This window comes from Oryctolagus cuniculus, chromosome 2, assembly GCF_051225735.1.
Source record: "Oryctolagus cuniculus isolate XC-2025 breed Fujian yellow rabbit chromosome 2, ASM5122573v1, whole genome shotgun sequence".
Lineage (NCBI taxonomy): Eukaryota > Metazoa > Chordata > Mammalia > Lagomorpha > Leporidae > Oryctolagus > Oryctolagus cuniculus.
The window spans coordinates 83172797-83198004 of NC_142868.1; the positions used below are offsets into that span (position 1 = coordinate 83172797).

Consider the following 25208-nt stretch of genomic DNA (forward strand, 5'->3'; position numbering starts at 1 on the left):
GTTTATTTCTGTTGTGACAGTGTGAATGAATTCTAAGACTCTATAGTTGTCTTTATATAGTTTGTGTTATTTGCAGAAACCTCAATTTTTTGGTAATGATCTAGTCTGAGTATAGCAAAAGCTTGTTTTCCAGATTTATAAAATATGTTTCAAGATTAAGATTAGAAACATGTATACAGTTGGAGATGAATTTTGACTTCTCTCCAGATATTTGAATTTGTGACAAATGTGAACTTAATAACCACTAACATTTGTAAAATGCTTCACAGTTAATAAAGCATTTATATTGTCAATTCTGATTCAATGTATCGTACTTAGATAGATCTTAGCCAACGCCAAACGGTGCTAATGGTTCAAAGACTACAGATATCAAGTGCAGATGGAACATTTTTCCTTTTTTTTAAAGGAATCCACCCTGTGAGAAACAGGTTCCAGAAATATTTCTTTCTCCATATTATGCCTTTGGATCAGCAGGCTAGTTTTGGTGATGTGTGAAAAATCACCATGCAAAGGAAGTTGTGGTTTGAAACTTCTGTATTTTTTTTTTGACAGGCAGAGTGGACAGTGAGAGAGAGAGACAGAGAGAAAGGTCTTCCTTTTGCTGTTGGTTCACCCTCCAATGGCTGCGGGGCCGGCGCGCTGCGGCCAGCGCACCGCGCTGATCCGATGGCAGGAGCCAGGTGCTTCTCCTGGTCTCCCATGGGGTGCAGGGCCCAAGCACTTGGGCCATCCTCCACTGCACTCCCTGGCCATAGCAGAGAGCTAGGCTGGAAGAGGCCTGGAAGAGGGGCAACCGGGACTAGAACCCAGTGTGCCGGCGCCACAAGGTGGAGGATTAGCCTGTTGAGCCGCGGCGCCGGCCTCTGTATTCTCTTACGTATACAGCTTATTTGAGTGCCCCCATTTTCTGGCCAACTATTAGAAATCCATAGTTTTAGGATTATTTATAATAAACAGTCTAAATAATTGAGCTATATCTTGCTGACCACATCTTCTGGATAGGAACTCTTTGGTGTTTTTCTTCTAGTTAGCAGGTTTACAAGGTGACCACCTGGTTTGAAGTCTTAGCACGTTTGCTAGGAACCTAGCTTGAGATCTTTCATTTTTTTCCCTTCCCCAGTAGGGAAGAAGTGTGTTACAAACCTACTGTTAACACTTTCCTTCCCAATGTCTAAGAGCAATGGACTTGTATATAGAAAATTGAAGTTCGAAAAAGTAATCTTTTAAAATTTTTGCTCCATAAATGATCAGGCTTAGTTTTGGGCTCATGTGTAGGAAATTAGCAATTAAAGTGGATACTTCTGGATATTGCTTAATTTCTTCAGGGTTTATATTGTTAAATAGTATCAAATGTAGCAGGCTATTCCTAAATCTTAAACAGTTGCTGTAATTATTTAACATCGACATCATGTTTCATTTCGGGAACCTTCAGGGGTACATTCAAAAGTGCTATACCGTTTTTAGAAATTTGAGATAATAGGAGCTAAGGTTGAGTTTTTTTTTTTTTTTTAATTTTTTTGACAGGCAGAGTGGACAGTGAGAGAGAGAGACAGAGAGAAAGGTCTTCCTTTGCCGTTGGTTCACCCTCCAATGGCCGCCGCGGCCAGCGCGCTGCAGCTGGTGCACCGCGCTGATCCGATGGCAGGAGCCAGGTGCTTCTCCTGGTCTCCCATGGGGTGCAGGGCCCAAGTACTTGGGCCATCCTCCACTGCACTCCCTGGCCACAGCAGAGAGCTGGCCTGGAAGAAGGGCAACCGGGACAGAATCCGGTGCCCCGACCGGGACTAGAACCCATTGTGCCGGTGCTGCAAGGTGGAGGATTAGCCTAGTGAGCTGCGGCGCCAGCTGGGTTGAGGTTTTAGTAATTTCTTAGAACGTAAGGCTGCTTCAGTGTAGCATAAGTCACATCAGAGTATGGATCCATTTTACCATTAAAAAGGAATATGTCTTGATTTTCTTATTTACTATTTTCTTTAACCATAAAAGCTTGCGAGCTGTAAGAAATTGTGTTTTTCTTTAAAGATTTATTTGTTTGAAAAGGCAGAGTTACAGAGAGAGAGAGAGAGACAGAGAGTGAGCGGCTGAGCAAGCAATCCCTCTTCCATCCCTGCTTCACTCCCCACATGGCTGTATTGGCCGGGGTTGGTCTCATCTGAAACCAAGAACCAGGAGCCAGGAGCTTCTTGAGGTCTCCCACATGGGTGCAGGAGCCCAAACGTTTGGGCCATTTTGCACTGCTTTTCCAGGCCATTAGCAGAGAGCTGGATTGGAAATGGAGCAGCCGCTGGGATTCTTAACTGTTCCACCTGAACTGGCGCTGCAGGCTGTTGCTTTAGGTTCTGTGCCACAGCGCTGACCCTGAGAAATTGTTATTCTTTGGGAAACTCGTCCGCTTGATTGGCCAAGAGCATCAAAAAGTGCCTTGTATTGAAGAGCTAGTATCTGCTTTCTTTCTTATTTATTTATTTATTTAGTTTTAGTTTAACTTTTTTGACAGGCAGAGTTAGACAGTGAGAGAGAGAGAGAAGAAAGGTCTTTCTTCCGTTGGCTCACCCCCCAAATGGCTGCTATGGCCGGCGCTGTGCCGATCCAAAAGCAGGAGCCAGGTGCTTCCTCCTGGTCTCCCATGCAGATGCAGGGCCCAAGCACTTGGGCCATCCTCCACTGCATTCCCTGGCCACAGCAGAGAGCTGGACTGGAAGAGGAGCAACTGGGACAGGACAAGCACCCCTGCTTTCAAAATTAATTATTCAAGTAGACTTGTAAGCAAATCTGATGGTTTTGCTGAATTCACTTAGATCTTAGCACAGATGATAATTATAAAGAAAATATGTAAAAAAAATGATACCTACATCCAAAGATTCTCATTGTTAATGAGATAAAGGATGTTCTTGGTGGAAGTTTGAAACTGTTAGAACCTTAGAACTCAAAATGCCTGGCTTATTTCAGAGGGAAGAGTTATTAAATGTAGAGTTTTTGGATGTAGCATATCCTGTTTCAAAAAGAATTGTATTTTTACATAAATCTACAACAGAGAATTCAAATGTAGAAAAAATAAGCTATATCCGGGACACGGCCACTCACAGCCCCCAAGGGAGCCGCGGCCACCAGAGCCGGAGTCCAGGTCCCCGGGAGACGCCCCGGCGCTTGGCCCAGCCCCCGGCACCCACCTCTCCCGGCGCAGTCCCAGCTCTTGGAAGATACACTTGGGCTTAGTTTTGGGCTCATGTGTAGGAAATTAGCAATTAAAGTGGCTACTTCTGGATATTGCTTAATTTTTTCAGGGTTTATATTGTTAAATAGTATCAATGTAGCAGGCTATTCCTAAATCTTAAACAGTTGCTGTAATTATTTAACATCAATATCATGTTTCATTTCGGGGACCTTCAGGGGTACATTCAAAAGTGGAATGTAAATGCCATAACTTGGCTTTAAATATATGTGTTTGAGTGCATTTTTCCTGGTGGTTAAGACTCTGGTTAACATGTTGAACATTGAAGGGTATGGTTTCCTGGGTGCCATACCCAGCTCTGCTCCTGATTCCATCTTCCTGCTAATGCAGACCCTAGAGGGCAGAGGTGATGGTTCAAATAATTGGCTCCCTGCCATCCACGTGGGAGACATGGATTGAGTTCCTGACTCCTGGCTTCTGCCAGCCCAGCCCTGGCCATTATGGGCATTTGGACATTCGAGGAGTAAAATGGATGAGATCTCTTTGCTTCTGCAATAATAACAACAGCAAAAATTTGAAATGTGTGTTTGGTGTTCAGTCATATGGAAATGACTATCTCTGGATTTTCTTTTAAACATTGTGTTTTATTTTCCCATTAAGTAATTTTTTTTTTTTTTTTACAACCAGGGCATTTTAAAAATGAATGAAAAAAGATTGGAAACAGCTGCAGAGCAGCGGAAATTTCCCAAATGGATGTCTGTGGAGAGTAAAAGATGCGCCATAGAAGAAACAAAGGTATGTTGTCCACTGAGTGTTCTTTCAGATGGGAAGCTTAGTTTCAGTGTGCCTGTGCACAAGTCAGCTCTCACTTGTAAACTTCTGGTCGTTGCGTAAGTCAGAGTTGCTGTTTGAATGAACCAGAATCTAGTCACTGAATGGGTGAATGGGAATGCATTTTAATTGGATTTACAAAATAAGATTTTTAATGTATACCTTCCCATTTGATGCTTGGTTTGCATGCTTGACCCTACTAGTTTGTTCCAGTTCAGATAATAATTTAGAAAATGTTAACTTTGTTGAATTTTGTGATTAAGCTGGTTTAAGCCCTTATAGATTTGAGATCTGGCAACCAGTCTTCGCTGTTTTAAAGCAAGACTATTGCATCTAAATAAAAACAAACATTATTATAGCTAGAATACTGCTATAATTATCAGAAAAAAACCTGTAAAATTAATTTTTTATTAAAATAGGATTACAAGCTGAATATAAACTTAAGAAAAATAATTTTACATTGAGATGACTTTGTCTTTGTTAAATAGTCCTTATGACTTTACTAGTCTATAAAGCATTATTGATAAATCTTAGAACTTTAAGTTGAATGCTTCAGTGAATATTATTATTCTAATAAGTATTTATTATTTATGTGGACTTTTTTTGTGCCCATTTTGAATTTTACTTAAGGCATCTACTCGCAAGAGTGTTTTGGAAGATGACCTCCCTTTCTTAGAATTCACCGGGTCCATTGTGTATAGTTACGATTCCAGTGACTGCTCTTTCCTATCAGAAGATATTAGGTAAGAGATTTGAATTTCCTCCTTTCAAGTTGGATTTGGGTCCTTAAGGGATAAAACTATTATGGCTGCCGGCACCGCGGCTCACTAGGCTAATCCTCCGCCTTGCGGCGCCGGCACACCGGGTTCTAGTCCTGGTCGGGGTGCTGGATTCTGTCCCGGTTGCCCCTCTTCCAGGCCAGCTCTCTGCTGTGGCCCGGGAGTGCAGTGGAGGATGGCCCAAGTGCTTGGGCCCTGCACCCCATGGGAGACCAGGAGAAGTACCTGACTCCTGCCATAAGATCAGCGCGGTGCGCTGGCCGCAGCGCGCCGGCCGCGGCGGCCATTGGAGGGTGAACCAACGGCAAAGGAAGACCTTTCTCTCTGTCTCTCTCACTGTCCACTCTACCTGTCAAAACAACAACAACAACAAAAACTATTATGGCAATATTTGTAAGTATACTGAGCTTTACTGTTAAGGTGTGTTCAAAAGATAACTAATTCGGTGTATCATTAAGTTTTATTTTTTTTGTTAAAAAGATTCACTGAATTAAATTTGTGATGTACCTGCTGTTCATTCATAAGCTTTTCTATTAATACAGTTTTTATATTTAAGAAGTGATATATGGAACTACTGAACATACTATATTTTACCAATTTTGGAAAAAATGCAAAAATTATTCAACCCCTTTGTACCTCTTTTATTTCATTAAAAATAGCAGCATCGTAATACGGTTGTATTTAGTTGGCAACGATTATAGCAAATGACCCTTAAAATGAACATTATGGAGGCTGATGTTGTGGCATAAGGGGTAAAGCTGCCACCTGCAAAGCTGACATCCCACATGGGCATCAGTTTTTGTCCTGGCTGCTCCACTTCCGATCCTGCTCCCTGCTAATGGTCTGGGAAAAGCAGTGGAAGATGGTCAAATGTTTGGGCTTCTGCCATCCATGTGGGAAATATGGATGAAGCTCCTGGCTCCTGGCTTCAGCCTCGTACAGCCCTGACCATTATGGCCATCTAGGGAGTGAACCAGCTGGTGGAGGATCTCTCTGTCTCTGTCTCTGTCTCTGTAACTCTGACTTCCAAACAAATAAATCTTTTTTTGTTGTTATAGAAATGACTCTCAGTACAAAGTTTCTTTGTTAAATTAGGACTCTGCAACGTTTTATAAGCAGAAGTAGTAGTAAAAATCCTGAAATATTTTATAAACAGAAGTAGTAAGGTAGTCACTCAGATTTTCTTTGAAGTTGTTATATCTGTTCCTTTTTACTCTGTTAAAACTGTTATACATTGCTTTAAAAAAAGCAGATTAGCTATTTGTGAATGGTCTGTTGGTAGTATTTGTAATTTAGAAATGTCATTCAGATATCCTTACTTCCACTCATTATCTGATCACTTGTGAGTCTTATTATGTTGAACTAAATGAGTTTCACAGAGGTGGCAAAATCCATTACTTAAAATTATAATAACTCTACCAGTTTCCTTTTGGAATGTTATAGTATGTCTGAAGGCAATGAGCATAAGTGATTTAAAGAATTGTAGTTTTAATGAATTGTGTGATAAAAGGCAGGTGATTTTTCTGTTTGTTTTGATTTTCCCTTGTCCTGTGGCCACTGTAAAGTTTTTGCTGCCACAGGTTTACAAGTGTTCAACAAGTTGATAACGATGTGCATTTGTGTAGTGTGGTTTGTTTATCCTGCATGGCATTCATTGAGTTTACAGTTTTAATCAAATTCAAAAAATTTCTGCAAAGTTTGTTTCTCTCATCCTGTTACTCTTCTCTCCTTTTGGACTTTCAGTACACCTAAGTACCATGCATGATACTGTGTCAGAAGACACAAAAGCTCTTCCTTCTGTCTTTTCGTTTTCTCTTTTGTCCTTTTTTCCTCTTCTGTGCTCCAGTTTGAATAGTTTCTTTCACAGTGTCTTCAAGGTCACTGATTTTTTTTTTCTTCTGCAGTATCGTATCTGAAGTTTATCCTATCCTGTGAATTTTAAATTCTAAATTATTTATTTATTTATTGAAAGTCAGAGATCGAGATCTTCCATCTGCTGATTCACTCCCTGGATGCCCACAACAGCTAAGGCTCAGCCAGGCTGAAGCCAGGGACACAGAACTCCATTTGGGTTCATCATATGGCAGGGTTCTAAGTAGTTGAACCATCACTGCTGCCTCCCGGGGTACACATTAGCAGGAAGCTGGAATGGGAAGCAAAGCCAAGACTTGAACCCAGGTGCTCGGACATGGGCTGCAGGCTACTGCACCAAATGCCTGCCCCTTTTTAAATTTTAGATAGTGTATTTTTCATTTCTAGAAATGGAATTTGTTTCTTTTAAAAATTTTGTATTTATGTTCCATTTTGGCTGTCATGATACTCAGTTTTTGTTTTAAATCCTTGAGCATGTTCAGCATATTTATAGTAGTTGTTTTAATGCACTTGTCTGTTAATTACATTGTTCCACTTTATTTTCCCTCTTATTGAATGACTTATCTTCTGAGTATGGATCATGTTTTCTTGTTTCTTGCCATGGCTGTTATTATTATTATTATTATTATTTTTGATGAGGCATTGTGAATTTACCTTTCTAAATGTTAGATTTTGTTTGTCTTTCTTCAAAGAAAGGAGCTTTGTTTGTCAGGTAGTTAAGATCCTTGAAGATAGCTGTGCATTTGTGACCTGGTGTTAAGCTTTGTTAGGGCAAGGCTACAGCTGCTTTAACTTTAAGGGTAAGGTAGCCCTGTGATATTGCAACCCTCCTAGAATCTTTGCTGTCATGTAAATCTCTTTGCATGATTTGGAAAGTTTTGGTTTATTTATTTAAGAGGCAGAGAGAGAGAGAGACCTAGTGAGAGGTGAGAGAGCAAGTATCCCCCAGTCGTTTGTTCATTCCTTAAATGCCCTCAATGGCTGGAGCTTAGCTGGGCTGGGCCTCTGGCCAAAGGTGGGACAAAGAAAGTCAAGCCAGGTCTCCTTCATGGTTGACAGGACCGCAACAACTTGGCCCATCACTGCTGCCTATTAAGTTTCATACTAAGGCAGGAAATGGGTTTCAAGGGTCAGAGCTGAGACTCCGGTATGGGGCTGTGGTGTTGGGATGTGGGTGTCCCAACCAGTGGTGTACACACTAGGCCCAATCCCTCTACTACTATGATTTTTCAGCAGGCAGCATCTCCTCCCTCAGGAGTTGTTCAGCTTATACATTGTTGCTGTGGATTCTTCTGAAAGGAGGAGCTTAGTGGGGACAAGAGGCGCAGAGTTACCACACAGAGGGGTCTGTGAAAGCAGAGCCAGAGCAGCCTGCAGACTGGTTTATTTCAGTTGGTACAGCAACTTAAATAGCCAATGCAGCCAGTCTGGTCAAGGAGCGGTTTATGCCCTAACCAATCACAGCCTGAGGCAGGCTGCGTTGCCATGTGGTTTCCAAAGCCATCCAATCACAGCTTGTTGCTAGTCACGCTCCGTTGTCATGTGGTTTCCAAAGCCATCCAATCACAGCCTGTTGCCAGGCAGTGTCCGTTGCCAGCGGCCATCTTGGCATGGCCTTCTCATTCCACCACAATAGATCTCTGGTTCATTTGTTGACCTCATAGTTTCAATCTATGCACACGTGTCTAAGTAGTCTGTGAAGACTCAAGGAGACTCCTGTGACAATTTCTGGAGGTCTTTTCCTGCCTATCTGTCTCTTGAGAACTCTGCCCCTCAACTTTGAGCTGCCCCAGCCTCCCCGCCTCTGAGCTCTGCCTCCTCAGTGCTCTCCTGGGGATTTCTCTCTCTGTCCTATTGTGTGGAGTATGTTCCAGGCAGAACGCTGGGGCCGTGGAAGGCTCACCCTTTGTCTCCCTTCCCTCAGAGACCACAGCTCTACTCTGCCTACTGTCTAGTGTCTAGAAACAGTTATAAATATTGTGTCTAGTCTTCAGTTTATTTATGTTGGGAGTATGAGTCTGGTCCCTGCTAAGCTCTCCTGGCCTGCCACAGCAGTTGAGTTTCTTCTATTTTTTGAAATATTTAAAATTTTTTTAAAAAGATTAATTTTATTTATTTGAAAGAGTTACAGAGAGACAGAGAGAGTCTTCAATCCACTGGTTCACTCCCCAAATGGCCACAACAGCCAGAGATGAGCCAATCTGAAGCTAGGAGCCAGGAGCTTCTTTTGGGTCTCCCACATGGGTGCAGGGGCCATCCTCTCCTGCTTTCCCATTAGCAGGGAGCTGGGTCAGAAGTGGAACAGCCAGGACTTGAACCGGTGCCCAAATGGGATGCCAGTATTGCAGGCTGGGGCTTTAACCAGCTGTGCCACAGTGCTGGCCCCAATATATTTTTAATTTTTTAAAAAATATGAAATAGGCAAATATAAGCAACAATAGTACTAAGATGAACACAGGTGCTCTGGCTTTATCAGATCTTAATATTTATTTGCTTCAAACCTTTAATAAATGAAACGGTAAAATACAGCAGATGCCCCATGTATGTTCTTTCTGACCTCCCCCGCACTCCCCCACACCTCTCTGAGATAACCCCTGTTGTGAGTTAGGTGTTTAGCATTCACTCATTCGTTTTTTGTAATAGTGTTTTATACTTTTATATCCCAAAACGTTATATAAATATTATATAAATTGTGTTACCAATTTTAAAACTTCAAAAAGTGCTATCAGACTATAAGAATACTCTGCAGCTTATCTTTTTCTCAACAAGTTTCTGAGATTTTTCTTGTTGTTCCATGTGTGTAGTTGCATTTTAACTTTTAGATGATTTCCCACTGTTTCAGTTGTCACAATTTGTCCATTCTCTTGGGAGAAATTTAATTTGTTTGCAGTTTGGTGCCAGTAGGCGCAATCTTGCAATGAACATTCTTTAAACATTTGTGTTTCTACGTACACATGAGTTTCATGTATTATGAAGAAAAATTTTCCAAGTCTTGGTGTTTATACGTTTTCAAGTAGATATTGTTAAAGTTTTTTTCCAAGAAGATTTTGCCAATGTATATACTCATCTGAAATGAGCGATCCCACTATTGAAATCCTTCCCAGGACTTGATGTTGTGAGTCTTTCATTTTTGCCTGCCAGGCGGATAGAATTCAATTTGCATTTCTCTGGTTTCTAGTGATTTCACATATTGGACTTTATTGGCTCTTTGGATTTCCTTGTTTTTGGTTTTCTTCATATTTCCTGCTGAATTATTTGTCTTTTCCTATTTATTTTTCAGATAATTTTTAATATTTTCTGACTATTTACTATTAGTTGTATATATCATAGACAAATTAGTCTGTGGTTTATCTTTTTTTTTTTTTTTGAAAGATTTATTTATTTATTTGAAAGAGAGAGACCCAGAGAAGGAGTGACAGAGATCTTCTATCTGCTGGTTCAGTCCCCCAGCCAGCTGGGTCTGGTTTAGGCCAAAGCCAGGAGCCAGGAACTCCATCTAGGTCTCCCACATGGATGGCAGGAACCCGAGTATTTGAATTGTCATTTGCTTCCAAGACTCATTAGCAGGAAGCTGAGTTGGAAGTCCAGGTGGGACTTAATCCCAGGCTTTTCACATATGGGTTGTGGATATTCCAGGTGGTTGCTGAATCTGTTGCACCATAAAACTCACCCCAGTGTGATTTGTCTTTTTTTCTTTTTTTTAAGATTTATTTATTTCTTAATTTTTTAATTTTTTCAAAAATTTTTTTTGACAGGCAGAGTGGACAGTGAGAGAGAGAGACAGAGACAAAGGTCTTCCTTTTCCGTTGGTTCACCCCACAATGGCTGCTGCGGCCAGTGTGCTGCAGCCGGCGCACCACGTTGATCTGAAGCCAGGAGCCAGGTGCTTCCTCCTGGTCTCCCATGGGGTGCAGGGCCCAAGCACTTGGGCCATCCTCCACTGCATTCCCGGGCCATAGCAGAGAGCTGGACAAGAAGAGGAGCAACCGGGACAGAATCTGGTGCCCCAACCGGGACTAGAACCCGGTGTGCTGGTGCCGCAGGCAGAGGATTAGCCTATTGAACCGCGGCACTGGCCTAGATTTATTTATTTGAAAGGCAGAGTTACAGAGAGGCAGAGGCAAAGAGAGAGAGGTCTTCCATCTGCTGGTTCAGTCCCCAGATGGCCACCTGCTAATGAGCCAATCTGAAGTCAGGAGCTAGGAGCTTCTTCCGGGTCTCTAAAGACTTGGGCCATCTTCCACTGCTTTCCCAGGCTGTAGCTGGGAGAGAGCTGGATCTGAAGTGGAACAGCTGGGACTTGAACCGGCGCCCATATGGGATGCCAACACTGCAGGTGGCAGCTTTGCCCACTATGCCACAGCATCAGGCCCAGTTTTTGTTTTTTGAATGATGTCTTTAGCTATGCAGAAGTTCAAATTTTAATGAATTTTAATTTTACACTATTTTTCCCCCTTTAGCATGAGTCTGTCTGATGGTGACGTGGTGGGATTTGACATGGAATGGCCACCAGTGTACACTAAAGGGAAATCAAGTAGAGTTGCACTAATTCAGTTGTGTGTGTCAGAGAGCAAATGTTATTTGTTTCACATTTCTTCTATGTCAGGTTGGTATCTCTTTGTTTGATTTTCATAGGCCTGATAATTGTAATATATCAACTTTTTAATTTATCAAATTCAGCTCTTTCAGTAGCTAGCGCTTCTCTCATTATCTTACATTTGCTTATTTGTGTTTTGTCTGATTTGCTCACATCCTATTTCATTTAACTTTCGTAACACCCTGTGAGGTATTGGTATTTTTCTTGTTTAAGAGAAGAGAGAGTTAAAGTTTAGAGAGGCTCTGTCACCAGGAATATGTATGGTGCTGGTATAAGCAGAGGTGGCATTTGAAGGATAGGTGGTACCTCAGAGATACTGTGGGTTTGGTTCCAGATCACCTCGATAAAGCAAGTTACTAAAATTTTTTGATTTCCCAGTACACATGAAAGTTATAGTATGTTAATGTGTCATAGAATTATGTCAAAAAATCAATGTATACACCTTATTAAAAATTCTTTAGTGCTAAAAAATGCTGGCAGTCATCCAAGTTGCTGGAAAAATGGCACTGATAGACTTGTTTGACACAGGGCGACTACAAGCCATCAATTTGTGAACCATTCAGTATCTTCAAAGCATAGGAAGGTGGAGACCAATGCAATGAAGTATGCCCACAATTATTTATGCTTGTCATCCATCAGTCAGCGTGTTACATAAGCAAAATTTGAAAACAAACATAGTATGTATAAGAAGTAGAAAATAAATCCATCATACTTGACAGAATTTATGGAGGTAACAATAAAATGTTACAGTTTTTCCCCAGGGATTAAAAATGTTGCTTGAAAATAAGGCAATTAAAAAAGCAGGCATAGGAATTGAAGGAGATCAGTGGAAACTTCTCCGTGACTTTGACATCAAATTGAAGAGCTTTGTGGAGTTGACAGATGTTGCCAATGAAAAGGTAGAAATAATCTGTCTCTGTGCTATCTTTCATAAACAAGGTAACTTTGTGCTTCACAGAATGTGCCTTCTATCCAAATATTACATGTTTTGAGAAAATAATTTATACTGTATAATGTTTTCATAGCAATAAAAAAGTTCCATGTGACTGTTCCATAATTAAAATTTCCATTTCTAAATCCATTGTCTTGGCAAACTATTTAAGCAAGAATCCTCCTTCACTTCCTCCAGTTCTTAGTACTCTTTTACTTTGTTTCATAAATGTATAAATTTAAATATTACATCTTATATTTTTAATGCATTTATGCTTGTAACTTTTTTCTTTTTAAAGGGTATAATGCAGCTCTTGTGTCTTGCTGTTAGTGAAAGTTTGACCATCATTTCTACTACTCATATATCACATTTTTTATTAATGACATCATTAATATAAATTCTCAAATTTAGCCAAGTATTTGTATAGCTGGGAAGTAGAAAACCTAACAGCCCATTCAACTTTTTTCCAGGGACAGTTTTTTTAAAGTCCAGGAACTTTAATTCTTACATTGGAGAATTCCAGAATTAAATTTTCATAATATAGACTGTAAATGAGTTTGTTTTTTTTTTTTTGTTAATGTCAGCAGATTTATTGACAACTATCTCTGGGTTGCATTTTGGTGTAAGATTTCCAATTTTGTCTGTGGTATGGCCATTTGATGGTATTTATGAATATCAGACAGATGGAAATGATTTTTGCTATGTCGATTTTTCATTACTTCTAGCTGAAATGTGCAGAGACCTGGAGCCTCAATGGTCTGGTTAAGCACCTCCTAGGTAAACAGCTTCTGAAAGACAAGTCCATCCGCTGTAGCAATTGGAGTAATTTTCCTCTCACTGAGGACCAGAAACTGTACGCAGCCACTGACGCTTACGTACGTAAAGATCTTCAGACTGTGGTGTATGTTTAAACTCTATCATAAATTACCTTACAAAAATTTTATTGTGGTACTCACACAAACTCAACTGAAATATTTAAAGTCAGTTTGGCATTAAAAATGCTTAGGAAGACAGTTAGTGATACTGTTAATTCTTGATATTAATTAGCGAGTGCCATTCAACAGATTTTTCACGCTAATTATTTTCATTGTCATGCAGCCAAAATGATGTCCAATTTGTATATATAAAAAAAGTGAACTCTGAAACTGAGCAAGCACAAATGGTATTGATGAAACATTTGGTTACATAGGCAACTTCAGAATAAAATTAAGTACAAGACCGTTTCTATATTGGAACTGGCCTTCTTCCATGTATTTGTATTTAAAATGTGGGGTAAATTTAGAAAAATTGCCTTCAGATTTAACTTACTGATGCTGCTAGACATATTTTCATATTTACAAGTTTGTACATAGTGAAGTCTTACTTCATATATTGAGCTACTGTGATTATTTTTTTTTCAGATTTATTTATTTATTTGAAAGACAGAGTTACAGAGAGAGGGAGAAAGAGAGACAGAGATCTTCCATTGGCTAGTTTGCTTCCTAAATGGCCGGGGCTGAGCCAGGCCAAAGCCAGAAGCTTCTTTTGGGTCCCCCACTTGGCTGCAATGGCCTGGGCGATCTTCTGCTTTCCCAGGCTATCAGCAGGGACCTGGATTGGAAGTGGAGTAGCCAGGACTCCATAAGGGATGCCGGCATCACAGGTGGCAGCTTTAACACCTATGCCACAGCACTGGCCCCTGTTTTTTAATCTAAGAAATATATTTTATTCCACTGTGAATTCCTTTCTCCCCAGTTCATACTTCCCTTCACAGATGAGTATCTTGTTTCCCTCTTAGCATCTGTTTTTAGTAATGGAAACTCCTTTGATTCGTAACCAGAAAAAAAGTCATTTTTTGTCAGAGAAGTAGAGTGATAAATTTCCTTTAAAAAAAATCACAAAACTGTTGAGAGGTAGCACAAATTCAGCAGCACTTTTATTGTGAAAAGTCAGTCTGATTTGGTTGTTCCAGTTAAACACTGCTTAGGTGGAGGACTGACCACGCACTGACTAATGTCCTCGGCTGGTGTGATGAAATAGCAGGAGGTGGATGTCTGTAGTCAGAACAGATTTCTCCTACATTGTGTTTCGTTAGGTTCTATTTGCAGGTTATTTGATTTGCATACCTGCTTATAATATGCACCATTAATAAGTAAAAACTTCAGCTTTTATGTTAAGGCTTAGGCAGCTTAGTTTCTCTGTTCTCAAGGCTGGTGTGTAGCTAAAGCAGGACATACAGATCTGTGTATAACAATAGGTTGAATTCAGTTTTTTGGGAATCATTCTATTGGATTTTTCTAAATATGGGATATGTAGCTTTATTTTGGTTATCTTTAGCATGCTCCTTTTATTTTCCTGTTTTCCTATAGGCTGGTCTCATCATTTATCGAAAACTTGAAATTTTGGGTGATGCTGTGCAAATGTTTGCTATAAGTGAAGGTATGTTATGATCTAGAAATAAAAGATAAAATGTGCATTTGCTCATCTGTAAGGCTTATCTTCAAAAGGCAAGATTCATACATCTGCAAAGTGTTTATTATTACAATCTCTTGAATGTCTGGGTAACCTTGACACTAAGGTGAGCTCTGTCAGGGTTAAAGATCAGAATTTGGGGGAGCTGGTGTCGTGGTACAGCGGGTTAAGCTGCTGCTTGTGAGAAGCCACCGCTTACCACACTGGCATCGAACGTCAGCGTGCTGATTCAAATCCTGGCTGCTTCCCTTCCAATGCAGCTTCCGGCTAATGCACCTGGGAGGCAGCTGAAGCTGACCCAAGTCCTTGGCCTCTGCCGCCCATGTGAGAGACCAGAATGTTGTTTGAGGCTCCTGGCTTTGGCCTGACACAGACCTGGCTGTTGTTTCCATTTGGGGAGTGAACCAATGGATGGAAAATCTCTCTCTCTTTATCTCCCTCCCTCTCTCTCTCTGTCACATAAATACATACATCCATGTATACACACATACCTACACACGTAAGTCCTTCAGGAAAGACTGGAGCTGGGGAATGAGCATTTAGCCTCGTGGTTAAGATGCCCGCATCTCGAACTGGACTGCCTGGGTTTGATTCCCCTCTCTAGTTCCTGACTCCTGCCATGTACAACCCTGGGAGACAGTAGGTGATGGCTCTACCCGTTGGGTTACTGAGAGACCTCTGTTGCATTCCTGGCCTCTGGCACCAACTCTGGCCATTATCGGCATTTGAGGAGTGTACCAGTGGATGGGTGCACTTTCTGTTTCTTTGCCTCTCAAGAAGAAATGCAAAACAAAGGCAAGTGCTGTGGCATAATGGGTGAAGCTGCTGCCTGCAATGCTGGCATCCTGTATGGATGCCAGTTTCAGTGCCAGCTCTGTCATTTCCCATCTAGATCCCTGCTGATGCTCCTAGAAAAGCAGCAAAAGATGGTCCAAGTGCTTGGGCCCCTGCACCCACATGGGAGACCCAGAAGAAATTCTGGGCTCCTGGCTTTGGCTTGGCTTAGCTTCAGACATTGTGGCTGTTTGGGGAGTGAACTAGTAGATAGAAGATCTCTCTCTCTAACTCTGCTTTTCAAATAAATAAAATAAATTTTTTTTTAGATTTTATTTTTTATTTATTTGAAAGGCAGAGTTACAGAGACAGGAGGAGAGACATAGATAGAGAGAGATATCTTCCATCTTCTGGTTCACTCTCCAAATGGCCATCTCTACAAGGGCTGGGCCAGGCTGAATACAGGAACCTGGAACTTCTTCTGGGCCTCCCACTGCTTTCCCAGGCACATTAACAGGGAGCTGGATTGGAAGTGGAGCACAGCCGGGTCTCAAACCAGTGCCCATATGGGATGCTGGCATTGCAGGCAGAGGCCTAACCTGCTATGCCACAATACCAGCTCCATAAAATAAATCTTAAAACAACAACAAAAATTAAAGATTAGCAATTTGGGTATGTTACCTGTAGCAAAACAGGGCTTGTTACTTCTATTCCTATGTGAGAGACCCAGATTGAGGTGCGGGCTCCTGACTGTGGCCTAGCCCACTCTGGCTGTTGTGGCCATTTGGGAGGAGTGAACTAGAAGATCTCCTCCTGTCTGTCTGTGTATTTCTTTCTCTCTGTCTCTCTGCCTTTCAAATAAAAAATGAAAGTAAATAAGGAAAGACTGAAAAATGTAAAACAAAAGTCTGCTTCTACTTTGCAGCAAAGCTATTCATTAGGCTTCTAGAGTTGGGATTTTGTGATTATGATAACATTAAGGAATTAACTGGCTCTTTCCCAGTCTGCAGATGGTGTGCCCTTGTTATAAATATTTACACAGCATTATATACAATGCAATATAATATATAATTTGCCTTATAGTATACTGGTTTAAGTTCTAAATATTTTCTGCTGTTTTTCTCACAAAGGGGTGGCCACTTCATTTGGTTTCAGTTCTCGTCTTAGATGTTTTGATAGGTCAGTGACAACAAAATGAGTCATGTACGGAGTGGATGAGTACAAACTTTTGTGTTGTGTAGACCAGTGGTGGAATCCCAGCTCTGTGATCTGGGATACACTCGTTTTCCCATGTTTACAATGTTGGTAATAGCATAATACTCTGTTTCACAGAATACTTGTGAATACAGAGAGGATCATAGCATTGAAAGTACCCACAGTGATATGTGTAGAGTTGTTACTACAGGTTGAACATCATCATCTGAAATACAAAATGCCCTGAAATCCAAAGCTTTTTGAGCGCTGACATGATGCACATACTTGGAGGTATTCAAGAATATTTCCTGGAGAAAGCGACAAGACTAGAAATACGAGCAAGAGTTGGTTAGTTCCAGAGTAAAGGAAAATGTTGTAGGCACAGGAAACGGCGGGTGCAGTTTCAGAGTTGAGACAGATCATGATATCAATAGGCAGTTGAAATAGTTCAATATGGTAAACCGTTGAGTATGGCGGGGTGAGTGATGAAAGGAAGCAGAAGAAGGAAAGAAGATAAGCCATGTTAAGAGCAGTTGAAGCTATTGAGGGTTTTAAACATAGAAGTGAAATGTGGTACATTGAACAGAACAACTTGAACTTTAGAATAGAAAATGGATTGGAAGAGAACAAGTGCCATAGTGGGAGGATCTCTGGGGAGGCTATGACTATATTCCAAGTGAGAGGTGGTAGTAACTTGAACTGGTTGTCCGTTCTGAGGGTGGAAATAGATTCAAACTACACTTAATAGATCAGTAGAATTAATAGAATTTGTAGGAACAAAGAGAAGCATTTACCAGGGATAATTACTCAGCTAGCATGAACAGCAGGGTTGAAAAACAATGACAAGGAAGAGCAAGATTTGGGGCTGAGAAATCCTGTGGTTGATTTTAGGTATGCTAAAGAAAGGAAGCCTGCAAGATTCAGCGAGGAGGTGGCCAGTAGGCGCTTAGATGCACAAGTACAGGATGTAACTCAGAAGATAGTTTGAGTTAAAGAATTATGACTAAGAAGTCCTGAGCAGCTCATTATGCTTGATGCTTGCGTGGAGTTGCTACAGGCATACAAGGAAATTAGTAAGGATGGTGTGCAGAAAACCAAGTGAAGAGTATGAAGAGGCCATTGTCAACTATTTTAAATTCAACAGAGTTTGAGAATCTCAGGACTTAGAATTAATCATTGGGTTTGGCAATGTGGAAATCATTTGTAAATTTTTGCAGTAGTAGCTTTCATATCTTGGGTAACAAAGGAGTATTTCAAGGAGAGAGTGGGCATTTGGTGCATGATTTATTAAACAGGAGAGTCTATAGGCTTTGGTAGCATGAAGGTACTATAACCATAGTGGCAGTGAAGGAGAGGTATGGTGAGCGGACATTATATTAACTCCAATAGAGGAATCAGTTGTATCAGGAATGTACTCAAAGCACGTGGGAACTACCTTCTTCAAAAGCTTGGTTGAAGAGGAAATAAACATTCATTCCTGTAACATGTGTGTGTTGAAGGCCTCTTACATGTCAAGTGCCTTTAGAGTTGCTAGGGAAAATTCACTGTGAACAAACTAGACCAAGCCCCTCCGTTTCATCTGACTAACGGGAGGGGTGCCAGAGATGTGGGTGTCTGAAGGAAGAGCACTGCAGGTCCGGAGGAAAGGCAGGGCAAGGCCTCCGAGGGGGATTGCTCACCTCCTGAGGACGAGTGAGCGTAACTGAAGCAAAATAAATCAGGGTGAGTGTGGTAGGAAACGCAGCTGGAAAACCAGCCAGAGCCAGATCATTCTAGGGTACTGTGGGCTGAGGATCTGACTTCATGTTTTATTAATGGCGGCGATGAGAAATCCTCAGAGGGTGTGGAGCAGAAGAATGAAGGGATTAAAATTTTATTTTAAAAGCGTTTTTCTGGCAGCTGTGAGAGGACACGTGTTTAGGCATGGCGTTAGGAAGCTGTTGTGATAGTCCAGGCAAGAGATGATAATTGGACTAGGCCAGTGACAGCAGAGGAGTGGGGAACTCTGAGGTACTTTGAAGGAATAGTACTTTGTGAAGGGTTTGCTTATCAATTCTCTAACGGGTGAGAAATACAGACTTAAAAGAATGGAGATATTATCAGACAAACTCATGAATGGAAGGAGCTGTTGTAGTGGAAAGTTATCAGAAGAAGAGATTTGGTTGAGAAAAATACAGAATTCTATGTTCTGCATGCTAAATTTTAGATGTGCATTAATGTCCGAGAAGATGTCTTAGCTCACAGTGTCATTCTGGAATTCAAGGGAAAGGTTGCAGTTGGAGATGTAATTTTGGAAATCAAACCAGATAAAGTAGGGAATGTAGGCAATTAAGGAGCGTGGAAGTATTGGCATCGAGGGTGCGCCATCATCTGAAGTCAGGAAGATGAAGAGAAAGCAGCAAAGTGGCCTGGGAAGGGGCACTAACAAAGGGACAGGTGCAGGAGCTGAGTTCAGAAGCCAAGTGAGGGAGATTTGTGAAGTGCTCTAAATCTGCAAGTTTGAGATAGGGATCTAGATTGGGTTTGACAGAGTGGACGCCGAGAGCCTCCCCTCCAGTGGCAGTTTTGCTGTACTGCCGGAGGTGAAAGCTTAGCTGGAAATGGGAGCAGAAAATCTGAGACAGTGAGTGTGGGCAGCTCTTCAAGGAATTTTGCTGTAAGTGGGAATAAGAGATGAGCTTATAGACTAATCCTGTTTTCCTAATGAAATAGAGATGTTTGTGTTCCTTTAGTCAAGGAGAGATGAGCAGGTGTTAGGGGTGAAAGAAAAGGAAGAAGGTGTGAAATAGTAGTCCTGAGAGATAGAGAGTGGGAAATGTAGAAGAACTGACAGTCAGAACTGAGGGTTTATTTTGGATCTGTATCATGAATTTAAAGTCAAATTTGTCATCAGAGTTGTCTTTTCTTTTTAACTACATTCAGCCGTTTCTATGTAAGCATCAAGTAGGTTAAAAATGGGGCCAGTTTTGTGGTGCAGCGGGTTAAATCCCTGGTCTGCAGCACCTGGATCCCATACGGGTGCCGGTTCAAGTCCTGGCTGCTCCATTTCCAATCCAGCTTTCTGCTATGGCCTGAGAAATCAGTAGAAGATGGCCCAAGTCCTTGGGTTCTTGCACCCACGTGGAAGACCTGGAAGATGCTCCTGGCTCCTGGATTGGGATTGGCTCTGCTCTGGCTGTTGTGGCCATCTGGGGAATGAACCATCAGGTGGAAGACCTCTCTCTCTTTACCTCCCTCTGTAACTCTCTCTTTCAAATACACAAAATAAATCTTAAAAAAGTAGGTTAAAAAGAAGAAAAGCTAGACATAAATAGAGCAGGATTTTCTCCAGGTAAGTACCTTGGAGGGAGGGGAGAGCAAAGGAGTTAAGAATTTATACTCCTGTGTATAGAGGAATGATTACTATAATGCAGCTAAGAAAAGAAGGACTTGGTGGAGAGTGGGAGCAGGAGGTTAACAGGCAAGGAAAACGTGGGCTGGGTTGGTGGGTTTGGTTCTGAAAGTGTCAAAGACTTGTTGAGTTAGGGAAAGCAGGCTGGGAGAAAGGCGTGGCAGTGTTCAGAGGTTGAACTGCTTAAAGCCACTGAACTTTGGAGGTGGAGACTTTACTGGCGGTTATAAGGTCAGGGGTCTGATGATGGAATGTGTGCCTGAGGTCAATCAAGGGAAAGATTGTTGGAAATGAAGGGGTCCAGGAACTGAAAAGGCCACACCATTGGATGGAGCATCTTTGTGGATGTTGGACTCATAAGGAATGATCATGGGGATAGTAGTGGGAAAGACAGTTAGTGAACCAGGTGCTGAAATCTTCAGCAACTAAGGGGGATATGGTTTTGAGATCACAAGATAACTGTAGCACTCAGTAATACCAGGTTGTATAGTGCTGTCCCGCATGCTCCCAAGGAGCGGGGCTTTTGGCAAGACAAGAAGAGTGGTGCTGAAGAAATTCTAAGCAGGAGAAGGGTTTGGCAAGAAGGGCAGGTCTTGCGCTGTTGATGGAGAATGATGAGCGAACCACACAGACTGAAGCTGGGGATTTGGAAGGTGATCACTGAATAGAAAAGTCGTGATTTGATTTCGGTGATGACTGATAATGGAGGAGTGAGGAATGACTGTTGGATAAGGTAATGTTTACCAAACTTAAGAAGCAGCCCATGAGGTGTTACAGTGATTTCTCATTTTGAAATAGTGCAGATGGGTTCCTATATTTCATTTCTGCCTTCTCCTTTTTCATAGGCCTGGTTTGTACTATGTATGACTGCAGATCACTGGGAATTTATTCAGAAGTTAAAACAACAAAAATTGGAAAGGGAAGTAAAGTGACTAAGGTGATTTAGGGATTAGATGAGGAAGTCATTTTGTTGGAATTCATTTAAGTTCTGAGTTCTAATGCTATTTAATGAAGTGACTAAATAAATATCTCTGCTTTGTGGTGTGAAAATTAGTGTTGGTTTTGTCCCGCCAGGGGAAGAAATCCTACCTAGTGATATGAAGAAACAGTTGACTTCGATCTCTGAGGAGGTGATGGATCTGGCCAACCAGCTTCCTGACACTTTGAGAAAATTGGAAAATCCACAGAGGTTCGTTCAATATTATGTTTTATCATTTCTGTTTGTTCTTACTGCCTTTCCCTCTATGTTGAGAATTAAGTCCTTTAACGTAGACCCATGCAAATTTGCTTGAATTCACAAGCATAGATTGATGTATAAATTTGAGAAATACCTTTCCACTTGTTAAAGAGTGCATCCAAAGCTTTAAGGCTTTTCTGTCTAGTTTATATGATGTTTTATGGAACGGAGAAATATAATGTAAAGTTAATTCATATTATACTTTTTGAAATTATATTTATATTTTTGTCAAAGCAAAATACGTACACATAGAGTGAAATGTGTGACATATGGAGTTTTGTTTCTGTTTATGAAGATCTTTTACTTAATTACATTTATAGTTTGGTCACTTGAAATCTAAATAAAAGCAACATTTTTACTTGAAAGCTTTTTTTTTGTAGTTGTTTGATTATTATTTGAAATTCCTACGTAATTAGCAGACTGTCAGAACAAAAGGCATTCAGTCTTTAAAGATTGTTTTATAGATAAAGCACTAAATAACTTCAGGTATTTGAAGCAAATATCCTGTACAAATGAATAGTCTTTGAACTCCAGGTGCTGTGTAGTTAGCACCTTTTGGAGGCAGGCTTCACCCAGGCCTTCACTGCAGAATGACTTACTTGTTAGATCTCTAACCGCAGAATTGCTCTTGAACAGTGAACAGTTACAATGTGGTAATATAATTTTGAGGAAAGAAATAACTTTGTAGAAATGAAAAGCCATTAATGGGAACAGAAAGAATTCTGACTCTTAAAAAAAATGCAGTATTCACTTTTTTTTTTGGGTGAGATGTATGATAGATTTTGGTTGAGGGGTTTGGAAATGTGATAGAATCAGCTCTTTTTCTCAGTTACCCTCCACCCCATTAGATTGTTGTAGCAGTTTTTGCGTAGCTTTGAGAATTTCCAAAACACGGCACTTTCAAAGGTGGAAGGATACTAGTAAAATTACCTCTTTCTCATTTTTACGTTTTTCCATCATTGAACTTATGTTTAAAAAAAAAATCACCTTTCATGTGATTTTTACATGCATTTCAGAGTTTCGTACTAGCAATGAAAATATCTATCAGATGGAAGTTACATGTGCTTAATACTTTGCTTCATAACAGCAAAGCCAAGTAAGTTTTTTTAAAACTTGAGAATGGGAATTACTGGTTCTTAAAGGTTAGTGTCAAAATAAGAGCTAGTGAGATCTCTTATTTCCTTCTTCTTATTTCTTCATAACACATCTACAGAAATGCCTAACTCATCCAGATTGCACCTCAGAACCAGGAGGAAGCCAAGCTCCGAGATGCATGTCATCCATATTTATGGCATTTCCAGTGGCATTTGAAGCCACACTCAGTGCATATCTGCTCTTTAGTTATAGACAGAGTTGAACAAGGTTGAATATCACGTTAAAATTAAAGTTGAAACTCACGTGAGTAAGGAGTGGTGTGCACATCACAAGAGCTGGAAGTGACAGCTGGCAGTCTGAAAGAGAGGACAAAAGTATAAAAATTAGAACTAAGAACTCTTAAAAAGAACAATTTGAGATTTGTTAAGAAGGGGATGGCTTTATGGACCCTGAAGGTATCTGTAGTGCACAGCACTGCAGAATCACTGGTTTATTTTATTTCATTTTAATTTTTTTTTGACAGGCAGAGTGGAAAGTGAGAGAGAGAGACAGAGAGAAAGGTCTTCCTTTGCTGTTGGTTCACCCTCCAATGGCCGCCGCGGCCGGCGCACTGCGGCCGGCGCATCACGCTGATCTGAAGCCAGGAGCCAGGTGCTTCTCCTGGTCTCCCATGGGGTGCAGGGCCCAAGGACCTATGCCATCCTCCACTGCCCTCCTGGGCCACAGCAGAGAGCTGGCCTGGAAGAGGGGCAACTGGGACAGAATCCGGCGCCCTGACCGGGACTAGAACCCGGGGTACCGGCGCTGCAGGCAGAAGATTAGCCCATTGAGCCGCGGCACCGGCCAGAATCATTGGTTTAAATTCAGCCTGTCACTGTTGTGTGTTGCTGTCACAGCGAGGCTGTCCATAGACTACCCATATGCATACTGATGCTAGAAAAGAAGGGAAAGCTCCCTAGGTCTTCTGAAGAAGGCAGGAAGGCCTTTGGTATTTGTTAGGGGTTATTTGCTACCTTACACGAACCTGATGTTAGTGCAGAGTGAAGGAGCCCTTACAGCCTCGTTACTTGGTCTCTGCCACTGTTGCTCTGTGTGTATGTTACAGTGCTCCCTGTACATTTAACAATTAAACAGTATCACATAATAATTCTTAATAAATTAATTGTTCTTTTTTTTTTAAAGATTTATTTTATTTATTTGAAGGACAGAGTTACAGAGAGAGGTAGAGACAGAGAGAGAGGTCTTCCATCTGCTAGTTCTCTCCCCAGATGGCTGCAATGGCCAGAGCTGCGCCAATCCCAAGCCAGGAACCAGGAGCTTCTTCGGGTCTCCCACGTGGGTGCAGGAGCCCAAGGGATTGGGCCATCCTCTACTGCTTTCCAGGCCACAGCAGAGAGCTGGATCTGAAGAGGAGTAGCCAGGACTAGAACCGGCACCCATATGGGATGCCAGTGCTTCAGGCCAGGGCTTTAACCCACTGTGCCACAGCGCTGGCCCCCTAAATTATTTGTTCTTATATTTGAGTAGCTCAGTGTGATGCTAAATATAAAATTTATTTATTTATTTGAGAGACAAAGAAGGGAGAGATGGAGAGCACTCCCACCTGCTGGTTCACTTCTCGAATATCTTGCAGCCAGGAAGTCAATTCATGTCTCCCATGTGTGTGGCTGCTTGAGCCATGACCTGCTGCCTTACAGGATCTGCAATAGCAGGACACTGGAATCCAGTGCAGGGCCAGGGCTCTAACCCAGTCTCTGCATCCAATATGGATGCAGCTGCCCCAAGCAGCATCTTACCTACCAGGCCAAATGTCTGCTCTGCTAAATATTCTGTATAAAATTTAAAGAATTTCAGACTGTTAAAATTAGTGTTTTGGGGTTGGTGTTGTGTAGCAGGTAAAACTGCCGCCCATGATGCCATCATCCCCAATGGGCACTGATTCAAGTCCCGGCGGCTCCAGTTCCAATCCAGCCCCCTGCTAATGGCCTGGGAGAAGGAGCAGAAGATGGCCCAAGTGCCTGGCAGATGCAGACGAGCTCTTGGCTCCTGGCTCCTGGGACATTGGGGCCATCTGGAGAGTGAAACAGCAGATGGAAGATCTCCCTCTGTCTCTCTTTGACTATCAAATAGATAAATAAATTTTCAAAGACAAAACTAGTGTTTTTGGTTTTTTGATTTAGTTTAATTTTGCTGTGTACACGTTGTCAAGTAAAACTGGAACCCAACTTTGGAGTGCCGTTAATGATGCTGTTGCAATGTGGAAATAACTCTTGAAACAACTCAGCATTTAGATAGTTTATTACCAGGGAAGATCAAATTTTTATTTGAATCACTGATATAAAAATTTAAAAGGTATGCCGGATTTTATTAAGTATTGATTTTAAATACAGAAAAATTAGAAGACCTAAACAGAAGCAGTAATTAAATAATAAAACATCACTTTTGTCATCATACTCCCCTTACTGGCTATAATTTCTGCTTTTGTGCAATATGTAAAAATTGCTTTAATAATACCTACAACTGATAGACAAGATGATTGGCCTTATTTTCACTCCAGGAGTGGTTTTCCATTAAATTAACCAGGTTTGGTTGTAATAGAGTCATTTAAAGTCACCTGGTTAAAGTATTATAGCAATCGCAATTAAGGTGTAAAATTTAGTCTGTATGTATTCAAATGCATCTTACCAGTATTTTCTCATGTGATATATTTACCTATTGATGGGAAGGGCTTTTTTTTCTAATCTAAAGAATATATACCCAGCTTTGAGGTTTTTGAAGATGTAAAACAGCGTAATTTTTTTTTAAAGATTTATTTTATTTATTTGAAAGATAGTTAAAGAGAGAAGTAGAGACACAGAGAGAGAGGCCTTCCATCTGCTGGTTC

General features: G+C 41.1%; 1 protein-coding gene across 6 annotated transcripts in view; it reads left to right on the top strand.

The window, feature by feature from the left end:
• Positions 1-25208, top strand: part of WRN (WRN RecQ like helicase) — a 136722-nt gene that overhangs the window by 18555 nt on the left and 92959 nt on the right. For all 6 annotated transcript variants that reach the window (XM_089327330.1, XM_089327331.1, XM_051834114.3 and 3 more), the window contains exons 2-8: positions 3860-3967; positions 4634-4746; positions 11115-11260; positions 12002-12150; positions 12908-13057; positions 14531-14600; positions 21067-21181. In XM_089327330.1, the coding sequence (XP_089183456.1) occupies positions 3872-3967; positions 4634-4746; positions 11115-11260; positions 12002-12150; positions 12908-13057; positions 14531-14600; positions 21067-21181 (839 nt within the window). In that variant the 5' untranslated portion in view covers positions 3860-3871. The remainder of the gene's footprint in view (positions 1-3859; positions 3968-4633; positions 4747-11114; positions 11261-12001; positions 12151-12907; positions 13058-14530; positions 14601-21066; positions 21182-25208) is intronic.